This window comes from Oncorhynchus nerka, linkage group LG12 (assembly GCF_034236695.1).
Source record: "Oncorhynchus nerka isolate Pitt River linkage group LG12, Oner_Uvic_2.0, whole genome shotgun sequence".
Taxonomy (NCBI): domain Eukaryota; kingdom Metazoa; phylum Chordata; class Actinopteri; order Salmoniformes; family Salmonidae; genus Oncorhynchus; species Oncorhynchus nerka.
In genome coordinates this window covers 87,817,467-87,830,492 of record NC_088407.1, presented here as the reverse complement: position 1 = coordinate 87,830,492, position 13,026 = coordinate 87,817,467, and the positions used below count along the sequence as shown (strand labels likewise).

General features: G+C 41.1%; 1 protein-coding gene across 1 annotated transcript; it reads left to right on the top strand.

The window, feature by feature from the left end:
• The first annotated feature begins 708 nt into the window (after positions 1 to 708).
• On the top strand, positions 709 to 12,341 carry LOC115118527 (tetratricopeptide repeat protein 9A-like). Its single transcript, XM_029647165.2, has 3 exons — positions 709 to 1,714; positions 8,358 to 8,540; positions 8,945 to 12,341. The coding sequence occupies exons 1-3, from the start codon at positions 1,237 to 1,239 to the stop codon at positions 9,025 to 9,027; spliced, it is 744 nt and encodes a 247-aa protein (XP_029503025.1). The 5' UTR covers positions 709 to 1,236; the 3' UTR covers positions 9,028 to 12,341.
• Positions 12,342 to 13,026: the final 685 nt, after the last annotated feature.

The window sequence follows — 13,026 nt, the reverse complement described above, 5'->3', positions numbered from 1 at the left end:
TTGACTATAATGTAGTAGCCTAAACCTGTCGATGTCAAATTGAACCTGGTGAATGGAATATGAATGACAGTCATCCAATATAATGAAGTAGAAATAAAGCCATGCTCATAAAAAAATATTAAAAAAAAATATATATATGTATCGTCCTCCCTCATCTGAAACGGCCCCGACCGTCACTGTTATAGGCTTATCCGAGTCGTGCAGTTAATGGGATATTGTTGAAAAGCCCTGGAATGAAAGGGTATGTCTGAACACCATATGGCCTATAGCCTTTAATTACAAGGCAGAATGCGGACCTCAAGGGGTCAGTGACTGACTGACATTTACATCTCATCTGGGATTCATTCCGCCCAAGTGGCAGAACTTCTAGACGCACCCTAACAGCTGCACTTCAAGTGGTCAGTGTCTATGTAGGGATATTTATTTTTGCACTGCAATGTCCACATGGGTGTGGTGTGCTGAATCTGAATAGTAGCCTAGACTAAATAATAATACAACAGAAACCCGTATGACCATGTCCTGGATAGATATCTGCCTCTATCGCAGTAGATTGACCATCAGCCTGCAATGATAGTAACACTGTTAACAACTGCCTTCTAAACCCGGGGGGGGGGGGGGGCTGCCCTAAGTGACTGTTCGGGATGACATCATGGTACCCATGGGACCACGGAGCGCGCACCACAAATCTACACTGCCTCTGCGCACATATGAGCGCAATATATCTGACTTTTTTATTTTTATTTTATTATAGGGAACAGGTTGCTGAACACACAAACGCGAGGCATAGCTTGTTATCGGCATTCATTATCTAGTTGCTGCGGTTCTTCTTTTTGAGGTAGGCTACAGGCTACAGAAGAAGCGAGATGCGCCACGCATCAGGCTTTTGTCGAAAGAAATCCATGGCAGAGATTCTAGAATCATGATTATATAAGGAAAAGGAGAGTCGGATGCACGCACGGCCGATTCCACCGTCACCAGAAGACTGGAAAATAAAATATACAGGCTGTAACGTGCGCGCGAGGTGTCACAGGCTGGCACCAGTGTTGCCTAGCGCCAGACCACTTTGCGCCACAAGTAGAAAACAGGGGATGCACGAAAACAGTGAAGACAACCGGGCACGATGCAGGACTGAATCTATATATTTCCCCTAGAATAACCAGACAGACGTTGTGTCGACTTGGCTATCATTTGAGTGTAAAGCGCGTCGAATAAGTAGTCTAATTTATTATCGAGAAGATGAGTGTAAACCAGACTGGGTATGATGGCATCTCTAGAGTGGATGGTGTCACGGTAACGGGCGGCCTCAACATCAGTGGTACCCCGAAGCTGCAACAGTGTGCTCAGCCTCCCGGTAACCGACCCAGGGATGCCCGATACCAGCAACACGGCGGTCGGCAGCACCAGCACGCCAGCTCCGCTGTCAAACCGCCTAATTCTGAACGGTCCGAACCCGCGGACGTTGTGAAGCGCGCCATCGACTTCAAGACGCAAGGCACACAGTGTTACAAGGATAAGAAGTACCGGGAAGCGATTGGCAAGTACCACCGTGCTTTATTAGAGATGAAGGGGTTGTGCCGGGTGCTGGGAGACCCTGAAGCCAGCTCTAAGTCTCCTTCCTCGGTGCTGCCTACTATGACCAAATCAGACAGCCTGACGGACGAGCAGAAAGGTGCCATGGAGAACGCCGAGCTGGAGTGTTACAACAGTCTGGCAGGTATGTGATCATCGTTACGTAATTGTTCTATTGTCTTATATAAGGACATGGGGGTTCGATATCGCCCCACATATTACAGACTGCAGATCTAATGGTTTATTATTGCCCTATATCATCACCATCATCATCATCTTCATCATCATGATAACCACCATCATTATGTCCATTGTCCATCCCGCCATGATTAATTGTAGGCTTATTCTAACGTTTAAACGTGGCTGAGAAAATAATCTCTGAATATGCACCTGATATTCACCAGTCACCTGCCATTTCCTGTGCTTAGAATTGTACTAAACCTGCTGTCAAATTTAGGAATGAAGATTGACAGATTGACATTTACTTTTATACTGTCTGTAGCCGTTCACATCTAATTTCTGTTTCGCCAAATTCAAAATGAATTGTTTTACTAATTCTGTAGTGGTGGGTGGGTGAAAATCCCCGGGGAAGTCAAGCCCGGGAAAAAATGGCACATTACAACCTGTGTGTTGTGATAATTGCGTTGTCTGCTCTATAACCTGTTAGTTCATATGCCTTGCCACTGTGACAAACAAAGTGTTCAGACCCTTTGACTTCTTCCACATGTTGTTACTTTTACAGCCTTATTCTAAAATTGATTACATTGTTTTTCCCCGTCATCAATCTACACACAAAACCCCATAATGATATTGAGAAAACAGGTTTTTAGATTTTTTTGCTAATTTATTTAAAAAAAAATTTTTTTTTTAAAACGGAGCACTCTGGAGCAGGTTTTCATCAAGGATCTCTCTGCACTTTGCTCCGTTAATATTTTCCTCGATCCTGACTAGTCTCCCAGTCCCTGCCTCTGAAAAACATCCCCACAGCATGATGCTGCCACCACCATGCTTCACTGTAGGGATGGTGCCAGGTTTCCTCCAGACGTGACGCTTGGCATTCAGGCCAAAGAGTTCAATCTTGGTTTCATCACAGAGAATCTTGTTTCTCAAGGTCTGAGAGTCTTCAGGTGCCTTTTGGAAAAACTCCAGGCGGGCTGTCATGTACCTTTTTACTGAGAAGTGGCTTCCGTCTGGCCCCTCTACCATAAAGCCCACCAAACATCTTACATGACCTACAGCGTTGTCTAGGAAGTTAAATGCTTTCGGAAATCACGAAACCAACTATTGATTTAGAACCATGGAGAGTTACAGTGAAGTCCACAAGGCATATTATATTGCATGTGCAGTAACAGACAGTTCATTACATGATCTACAGCATGAACCACTAAAACAACTATTGATTTAGAACCATGGAAAGTTACAGGAAGTCACAAATAAAACAGGAACTGCCTCCACTATTCCAGCACCATTTCAACATCATCAAATCACCTCTGCTTCGTCTAATACAGTGACAACCAAAAAAACTATTTAGTCCAATCAACATAAGCTAAATATGATGTGGCTGTCCATGTTACTCATTTCTGTGTATGTGTGTGTGTGTGTGTGTGTGTGTGTGTGTGTGTGTGTGTGTGTGTGTGTGTATGTGTGTGTGTGTGTGTGTGTGTGTGTGTGTGTGTGTATGTGTGTGTGTGTGTGTGTGTGTGTGTGTGTGTGTGTGTGTATGTGTGTGTGTGTGTGTATGTGTGTGTGTGTGTGTGTGTGTGTGTGTGTGTGTAGGTGCAAGTAGAAAACACATGTTGACTCACCCTACTCGTAGAGAAACACCAATGCCAGCCTCCTCTTAAATGTTTCCTAAACGGTCTATGACTCTGTCACCAGGACACCCTTTTAGTTGTGATGTATTTATTTAACCTTTATTTAACCAGGTAGGCTAGTTGAGAACACCATTATTTAACCAGGTAGGCTAGTTGAGAACACCTTTATTTAACCAGGTAGGCTAGTTGAGAACACCATTATTTAACCAGGTAGGCTAGTTGAGAACACCATTATTTAACCAGGTAGGCTAGTTGAGAACACCTTTATTTAACCAGGTAGGCTAGTTGAGAACACCTTTATTTAATCAGGTAGGCTAGTTGAGAACACCTTTATTTAACCAGGTAGGCTAGTTGAGAACACCTTTATTTAACCAGGTAGGCTAGTTGAGAACACCTTTATTTAACCAGGTAGGCTAGTTGAGAACACCTTTATTTAACCAGGTAGGCTAGTTGAGAACACCTTTATTTAACCAGGTAGGCTAGTTGAGAACACCTTTATTTAACCAGGTAGGCTAGTTGAGAACACCTTTATTTAACCAGGTAGGCTAGTTGAGAACACATTTATTTAACCAGGTAGGCTAGTTGAGAACACCATTATTTAACCAGGTAGGCTAGTTGAGAACACCTTTATTTAACCAGGTAGGCTAGTTGAGAACACCTTTATTTAACCAGGTAGGCTAGTTGAGAACACCATTATTTAACCAGGTAGGCTAGTTGAGAACACCTTTATTTAACCAGGTAGGCTAGTTGAGAACACCTTTATTTAACCAGGTAGGCTAGTTGAGAACACCTTTATTTAACCAGGTAGGCTAGTTGAGAACACCATTATTTAACCAGGTAGGCCAGTTGAGAACACCATTATTTAACCAGGTAGGCTAGTTGAGAACACCATTATTTAACCAGGTAGGCAAGTTGAGAACACCATTATTTAACCAGGTAGGCTAGTTGAGAACACCATTATTTAACCAGGTAGGCCAGTTGAGAACACCTTTATTTAACCAGGTAGGCTAGTTGAGAACACCTTTATTTAACCAGGTAGGCTAGTTGAGAACACCTTTATTTAACCAGGTAAGCTAGTTGAGAACACCTTTATTTAACCAGGTAGGCTAGTTGAGAACACCATTATTTAACCAGGTAGGCTAGTTGAGAACACCATTATTTAACCAGGTAGGCCAGTTGAGAACACCATTATTTAACCAGGTAGGCTAGTTGAGAACACCATTATTTAACCAGGTAGGCCAGTTGAGAACACCTTTATTTAACCAGGTAGGCTAGTTGAGAACACCTTTATTTAACCAGGTAGGCTAGTTGAGAACACCTTTATTTAACCAGGTAGGCTAGTTGAGAACACCATTATTTAACCAGGTAGGCTAGTTGAGAACACCATTATTTAACCAGGTAGGCCAGTTGAGAACACCATTATTTAACCAGGTAGGCTAGTTGAGAACACCATTATTTAACCAGGTAGGCTAGTTGAGAACACCATTATTTAACCAGGTAGGCTAGTTGAGAACACCTTTATTTAACCAGGTAGGCTAGTTGAGAACACCATTTTTTAACCAGGTAGGCTAGTTGAGAACACCATTATTTAACCAGGTAGGCTAGTTGAGAACACCATTATTTAACCAGGTAGGCTAGTTGAGAACACCCTTATTTAACCAGGTAGGCTAGTTGAGAACACCCTTATTTAACCAGGTAGGCTAGTTGAGAACACCTTTATTTAACCAGGTAGGCTAGTTGAGAACACCATTATTTAACCAGGTAGGCCAGTTGAGAACACCTTTATTTAACCAGGTAGGCTACTTGAGAACACCATTATTTAACCAGGTAGGCTAGTTGAGAACACCATTATTTAACCAGGTAGGCCAGTTGAGAACACCATTATTTAACCAGGTAGGCCAGTTGAGAACACCATTATTTAACCAGGTAGGCCAGTTGAGAACACCTTTATTTAACCAGGTAGGCTAGTTGAGAACACCATTATTTAACCAGGTAGGCTAGTTGAGAACACCATTATTTAACCAGGTAGGCTAGTTGAGAACACCCTTATTTAACCAGGTAGGCTAGTTGAGAACACCCTTATTTAACCAGGTAGGCTAGTTGAGAACACCTTTATTTAACCAGGTAGGCTAGTTGAGAACACCATTATTTAACCAGGTAGGCCAGTTGAGAACACCATTATTTAACCAGGTAGGCTAGTTGAGAACACCATTATTTAACCAGGTAGGCTAGTTGAGAACACCCTTATTTAACCAGGTAGGCTAGTTGAGAACACCCTTATTTAACCAGGTAGGCTAGTTGAGAACACCTTTATTTAACCAGGTAGGCTAGTTGAGAACACCATTATTTAACCAGGTAGGCCAGTTGAGAACACCTTTATTTAACCAGGTAGGCTACTTGAGAACACCATTATTTAACCAGGTAGGCTAGTTGAGAACACCATTATTTAACCAGGTAGGCTAGTTGAGAACACCATTATTTAACCAGGTAGGCCAGTTGAGAACACCATTATTTAACCAGGTAGGCCAGTTGAGAACACCTTTATTTAACCAGGTAGGCTAGTTGAGAACACCATTATTTAACCAGGTAGGCTATTTGAGAACACCATTATTTAACCAGGTAGGCTAGTTGAGAACACCATTATTTAACCAGGTAGGCTAGTTGAGAACAAGTTCTCATTTGCAACTGCGACCTGGCCAAGATAAAGCAAAGCAGTTCGACACATACAACAAACACAGAGTTACACATGGAATAAACAAAACATACAATCAATAATACAGTAGAAATATCTATATACATTATGTGCAAATGAGGATAAGAGAGGTAAGGCAATAAATAGGACATGGTGGCAAAGTATTTACAATATAACAATTAAACACTGGAATGGTAGATGTGCAGAAGATGAATGTGCAAGTTGAGATACTGGGGTGCAAAGGAGCAAAATAAATAAATACATATAGTATGGGGATGTGGAAAATTGGATGGGCTGTATACAGATGAGCTATGTACAGGTGCAGTGATCTGTGAGCTGCTCTGACAGCTGGTGCTTGAAGCTAGTGGGGGAGGTAAGAGTCTCCAGCTTCAGAGATTTTTGCAGTTCGTTCCAGTCATTGGCAGCAGAGAACTGGAAGGAGAGGCAGCCAAAGGAAGAATTGGCTTTGGGGGTTACCAGTGAGTAATTTCCTTGGGAAACATGGGAAACAATGCACCAGGCTAGCTAGTTAGCATGTTGAACTTCCATCCTCTCAGGCCAGGGACACAACATATTAATTTATGGTTGGATCAGAATCACTGTTATAATCATTGGCCAGTACAAAAAATTAAGTAAAACCACAAGTCCAAATCCCTATCGCCATCCATGGCTGATTTAGGAAAGGGCCAATTTTAGCTAGCTCGCTATCCACCAGAGAGAAATTAAAATGTTTTCTGTAAATTGTGTTTGGCTTTTGATGTGATGTCATTGGTGTGAAGCCAAATCCAAACTGGCTTCCCTTGATCCATTTTTTTGGGTGCTTCAGGACCATTCACAGCTGAGCTCACACGGTTTAGCTCAATGCTGATTGGCTATTTTTTAAATTTTTTTTATTTATCGAGAGAGGCCATATGCTCGCTGGCTTCCCTTACATTCAATGCTATGGGCGACAACAGTGTCATACTCTTTTTGACCAGACAGCATCAGATAGATGAACTACACATACTGATAAAGCAGGGACCCAGTTTTGTCCAGATGCTTTCTCCAGTGATATACATTTAGCCTTTTGCGAATTAATGGACATTTATGAAACACAGACAGATAAAATGCATAATTCTGTATGTTTAACCTCTTGCCTCTACTTGGGACGCTTGCGTCCCAACTAGAGCTCTGGAAATGCAAATGCACTACGCTAAATGCTAATAGTATTAGTTAAAACTCAAAAGTTCATTAAAATACACATACAGGGTATCAATTTAAAGCTACACTCGTTGTGAATCCAGGCAACAAGTCAGATTTTTAAAATGCTTTTCGGCGACAGCATGAGAAGCTATTATCTGATAGCATGCACCAATACACTACAACACAAAAGCACAGCAGGGGACGTAAACAAAATAATTAGCATTTCGGCGTTACACAAACCGCACAATAAAATAGAAAACAGTCATTACCTTTCACCATCTTCTTTGTTGGCACTCCTAGATGTCCCATAAACACTATTGGGTCTTTATTTCGATTAAATCGGGCCATATAAAGCCAAGATATCGTTATATGTAGACTGTGTGATAAACGAAAAAACAGCGATTTCACAACGTAACGTCATTTTTAAAATTCAAAAAGTAGACGATAAACTTTCACAAAACACTTCGAAATACGTTTGTAATGCTACTTTAGGTATTAGTAAACGTTAATAAGCGATAAAAATCATCCATAGGCGATGTAAAAATCATTAGCTGTCGTCTTGGAAAAAATTTCACGAGAGAGCTCTTCCGGAATGATCTGGGCGGAGACCGGAGGTAAGTGGTGCCCCTGTTTCGGTTCAACCAAGAATCAAAGATGATTCAATTCACAAGACTCTAGACAACATGGGGATGCTGTGGGAGTTGAATGCTCGGTCTTATCTAATTCGGCTCACTGTTAACAATTGCTGGAAGTGGCGCAAGGATATTTATTTCCATTTTCTGTGATCAGGTTTTCCTGCGCTTTCCGATGTAACGCACGTTATGTAATAGCCACAGTCGTGATTTAACCAGTTTTAAAAACGTCCGAGGGTTTCCTATCCACACATTCTAACCATATGAACGTACTATATTCCTGGCATGAGTAGCAGGGCGCTGAAATGTTGCGCGATTTTTAACAAAATGTTCAAAAAAGTAGAGGGTAGGAGCAACTAGTTAAAGAAAAAACATGATTGCTCAATTTTTCTTTTGGGGGGGGGGGGGGGGGCTGGCTTCCTTTGGCATCCACGAATTACACACCATTGTGCCTCTCTCTCCTCCCAGCGTGCCTGTTGCAGATGGAGCTGGTCAACTATGAGCGTGTGAAGGAGTATTGTCTGAAGGTGCTGCGTAAGGAAGGGGACCACTTCAAGGCTTTGTACCGCTCTGGAGTGGCCTACTATCACCTAGGAGACTTCCACAAGGCCCTTCACTACCTCAAGGAGTCCCACAAACAGCAGCCAGCAGGTGAGGGTTAGGCTGGCTAGTCTGCTAACCCTATGCTCATTTCACATATTATTCCATTTGATACACCATTTTCCCAAAAAATGGATTTGTTTCTTTGGAATCGAGAAAAAAAAAAGCGTATTTATTTTCCAGGAGGTACAGTCGAGACAGGTACATTCTGTTGAGGCAATCAATCATTAAAATGGAATTGAGCATGGCATTCATTTGACAGTGACTTCAAGTCCAACTGGATGTCAGCCATTTTGGCTAACCCCCAACCAGATTGATAGATTTAAAAACCTATAACTCAACTGGCGAAAGTTCACCCTTAACAACCCAGGGGTTTTAATCAACATTAATAAATCAGTTGATGTAATGTTTATTTTTTCTAAAGCATCCTTTTTTTAATGTCTTTTGTATTCCAGACACCAACGTTCTCCGTTACATCCAGCTGACTGAGATGAAGATCCGTCGTTCTGCCCAGAAGGAGAAGAAAGAGACCGCATGAACAACCAACACTCACTGTCTTAATTGATAACTGAGGCTTTGCCCGAAATGGCACCCTATTCCCTATGCAGTGCACTAGGTCCCTATGTGCCCTGGTCAAAAGGAGTGCACTGCATAGGGAATAGGGTGCCATTTAGATGCCACCCACCTAACTTTTCACTCAACTGTCAATTTGTACTTTTCTTCATGCTCCACTCAGACCACGATACAGGGTCTCTGTGTTTTAAAGGATTTCTATATAGATATGCTTTACCTTTTGCACAGCCACTTTATCCTTCTTCGTCTTCGCCAATTATGTGATTCATACCAACGTGTACTTTAGTACTTATGAGTAATATGTAAACTATTTTATACAGATATGCAGTACCGGTCAAAAGTTTGGACACACCTACTCATTAAAACGTTTTTCTTTATGTTTTCTATTTTCTCCATTGTAGAATAATGGTGAAGACCTCAACACTATGAAATAACACATATGGAATCATGTAGTAACCAAAAAAAGTGTTAAACAAATCAAAATATATTTGAGATTCTTTATTAAAGAAGCCACCCTTTGCCTTGATGACAGATTTGCACATTCTTGGCATTCTCTCAACCAGCTTCACCTGGAATGCTGTTCCAACAGTCTTGAAGTAGTTCCGACATATGCTGAGCACTTGTTGGCTGCTTTTCCTTCACTCTGCTGTCCAACTCATCCCAAATCCTCTTATTTGGGTTGAGGTCTGGTGATTGTGGAGGCCAGGTCATCTAATGCAGCACTCCATCATTCTCCTTCTTGGTAAAATAGCCTTTACACAGACCGAAGGTGTGTTTGAGTCATTGTCCTGTTGAAAAACAAATGATAGTCCCACTAAGCGCAAAACAGATGAGATGGTTAAGTGTGCCTTGAATTCTAAATAAATCACATACAGTGTCACCAGCAAAGCACCCCCACAACATCACACCTCTTCTTCCATGCTTCACGGCGGGAACTACACATACGGAGATCATTCGTTCACCTACTCTGCATCTCACAAAGACACTGGGAAGAGACCCCCCCCCCCAAAAAAAGGACTCATCAGCCGAAAGGACAGATTTCCACCGGTCTAATGTCCATTGCTCATGTTTCTTGGCCCAAGCAAGAGTGTGCAAAGCTGTCATCAAAGGCAAAGGGTGGCTACTTTTGAAGAATCTCAAAAAATAAAATATATTTAGATTTGTTTAACACTTTCTTTGGTTACTACATGACTCCATTTGTGTTATTTCATAGTTTTTGATGTCTTCACTATTATTCTACATTGTAGAAAATAGTAATTTTTTAAAAGAAAAACCCTTGAATGAGTAGGTGTGTCCAAACTTTTGACAGGTACAGTACATACAACTGAAATGGTGCAGCGGTCAGCCTTTTTTGGCGACCATCTTTAAAGTTTATGTGCAGACATTACAATGTTGCTGAACGTTATATATAGTTGGCAATGCACTACACTGCCAGGTCCAACGTGTAGATTAGGGCAACAACACATCTGATGGAGTCAAAGTAACAAGATCTCACAGGATGAAACGTGTGGCCTGTGACGTCTGTCTTCCCTCCTTCCTACTGTCAACATGTGTTTGTGTTCACCACGGAGTCACTGTTTGACAAACCTCCCACTTTTAGCCCAGGATTGAATCCAATCGCGCTTTGTCCGCTTATGCACGTGCGTTGACGGAGATCACATTCACCATAAACGTGGCATATGTCAGCTTAATCGGAAAATTATCTTTAAAATGACGCATTGTCCAAATCGGTGATCGGATTGAATCCCGGCCTTAGATATTGAGCCAAAACAACACTTGTGTTTTGTCTTTATAGATTATTGAGATTTGGCAAGATGTGTTGATAACTATAATAATATATATATATATATAATAGATCTATAAATACTCTATTTAGGTTATAAGGGCACAAACACTGAATAAAAATACAAACACAACATGTAAAGTGTTGGTATGTTTCATAAGCTGAAGTAAAAGATCCCAGAAATTTTACATGTGCACAAAAAGCTTATTTCTCTAAATTTTAGTGCACAAATTTGTTTACAGCCCTGTTTAGTGAGCATTTTTCCTGTGCCAAGATAGTCCATCCACCAAAAGGCCACTCTAAAATGTGCAGTTTTGTCACAGAACACAATGCCACGGATGTCTCAAGTTTTGAGGGAGCGTGCGATTGTCATGCTGACTTGCAGGAATGTCCACCAGAGCTGTTGCCAGAGAATTGAATGTTAATTTCTCTACCATAAGCCGCCTCCAACGTCGTTTTAGAGAATTTGGCAGTGCGTCCAACCGGCCTTACAACCACAGATACCATTTATGGCGTCGTGTTTGCTGAACGTTGTGAACAGAGTGGAGGTGGTGGGGTTATGGTATGGGGCAGGTTATGGTATGGGGCAGGTTATGGTATGGGGCAGGCATAAGCTATGGACAACGAACACAATTGCATTTTATCTATTTTTTTTAAAGGTATCTGTGACCAACAGATACATATGTGTATTCCCAGTCATGTGAAATCCATAGATTAGGGACCTCATGAATTTATTTAAATTGACTGATTTCCTCATATGAATTGTAACTCAGTAAAAAAAATTAAAATGTTGCGTTTATATTTTTTTGTTCAGTGTATTTGCTAATTACAAGCTCATTGTCATGACACTTTATCAAAAAATATATTTAAAAAAAGAGTAGCTTACTTTATAAAAGAAAATGTTATTAAGTATGTTTTAATTATATAATAGCAAAGCTAATTGTATTTTGTTTGTAAATGTAAGCAGGGGCATTCCATACACAAGAGTATCTTTGACAAACCCCCAATTTACTGTTACGTTATGTGTCTAATAAAGGACTTATAATTATATTTATGATTACAGTAATTGTTTTGTTTTTTTGCACGTACCTCACCATCAAATCTTAAAACTATTAATAGCACATACCAACAAATCAAATTTAATTCTCAGAATAAATACATTTTTTCCCCCCATGGCATGGGCTCTCTCTAAAGGTTTTCAATAAAATAATTCTCAAATCCTTCAAAGACAAAACATATTTCAATAGAACACACAACAAAAACACTGGCTTTTATGGTTGCCTAATATCCCCCAGTCTATTAACTGAAGGAGGAAAGAGGAGCTGAGGGAGAGGATGACATCATACCTTCTCCTCTTGGTAGTTGTCATGTTGAGATGGACTATAATGCGCCTGCCTGGTTGTTGAACTGCCTGGTTATTGAACTGCCTGGTTATTGAACTGCCTGGTTGTTGAACTGCCTGTTTATTGAACTGCCTGGTTATTGAACTGCCTGTTTATTGAACAGCTGGTTATTTAACTGCCTGGTTATTGAACTGCCTGGTTGTTGAAATGCCTGGTTGTTAAACTGCCTGATTATTGAACTGCCTGGTTATTGAACTGCCTGGTTGTTGAACTGCCTGATTATTGAACTGCCTGATTATTGAACTGCCTGGTTATTGAACTGCCTGGTTGTTGAACTGCCTGGTTCTTGAACTGCCTGGTTATTGAACTGCCTGATTATTGAACTGCCTGGTTATTGAACTGCCTGGTTGTTGAACTGCCTGGTTGTTGAACTGCCTGATTATTGAACTGCCTGGTTATTGAACTGCCTGGTTGTTGAACTGCCTGGTTGTTGAACTGCCTGGTTCTTGAACTACCTGGTTATTGAATGGCTGGTTATTGAACTGCCTGGTTGTTGAACTGCCTGGTTATTGAACTGCCTGGTTATTGAACTGCCTGGTTATTAAACTGCCTGGTTATTGAACTGCCTGGTTATTGAACTGCCTGTTTATTGAACAGCTGGTTATTTAACTGCCTGGTTATTGAACTGCCTGGTTATTGAACAGCTGGTTATTGAACAGCTGGTTATTAAACTGCCTGGTTATTGAACTGCCTGGTTATTGAACTGCCTGGTTACTGAACTGCCTGGTTATTGAACAGCTGGTTATTAAACTGCCTGGTTATTGAACTGCCTGGTTAT

Bases quoted from the DNA above. Each gene is read 5' to 3' on its own strand.
- LOC115118527 (XM_029647165.2), top strand. From the start codon at position 1,237: ATGAGTGTAAACCAGACTGGGTATGATGGCATCTCTAGAGTGGATGGT. The intron at 1,715-8,357 runs GTATGTGATCAT...CTCTCCTCCCAG, and splicing joins GTGTTACAACAGTCTGGCAG to CGTGCCTGTTGCAGATGGAG. The intron at 8,541-8,944 runs GTGAGGGTTAGG...TTTGTATTCCAG, and splicing joins CCACAAACAGCAGCCAGCAG to ACACCAACGTTCTCCGTTAC.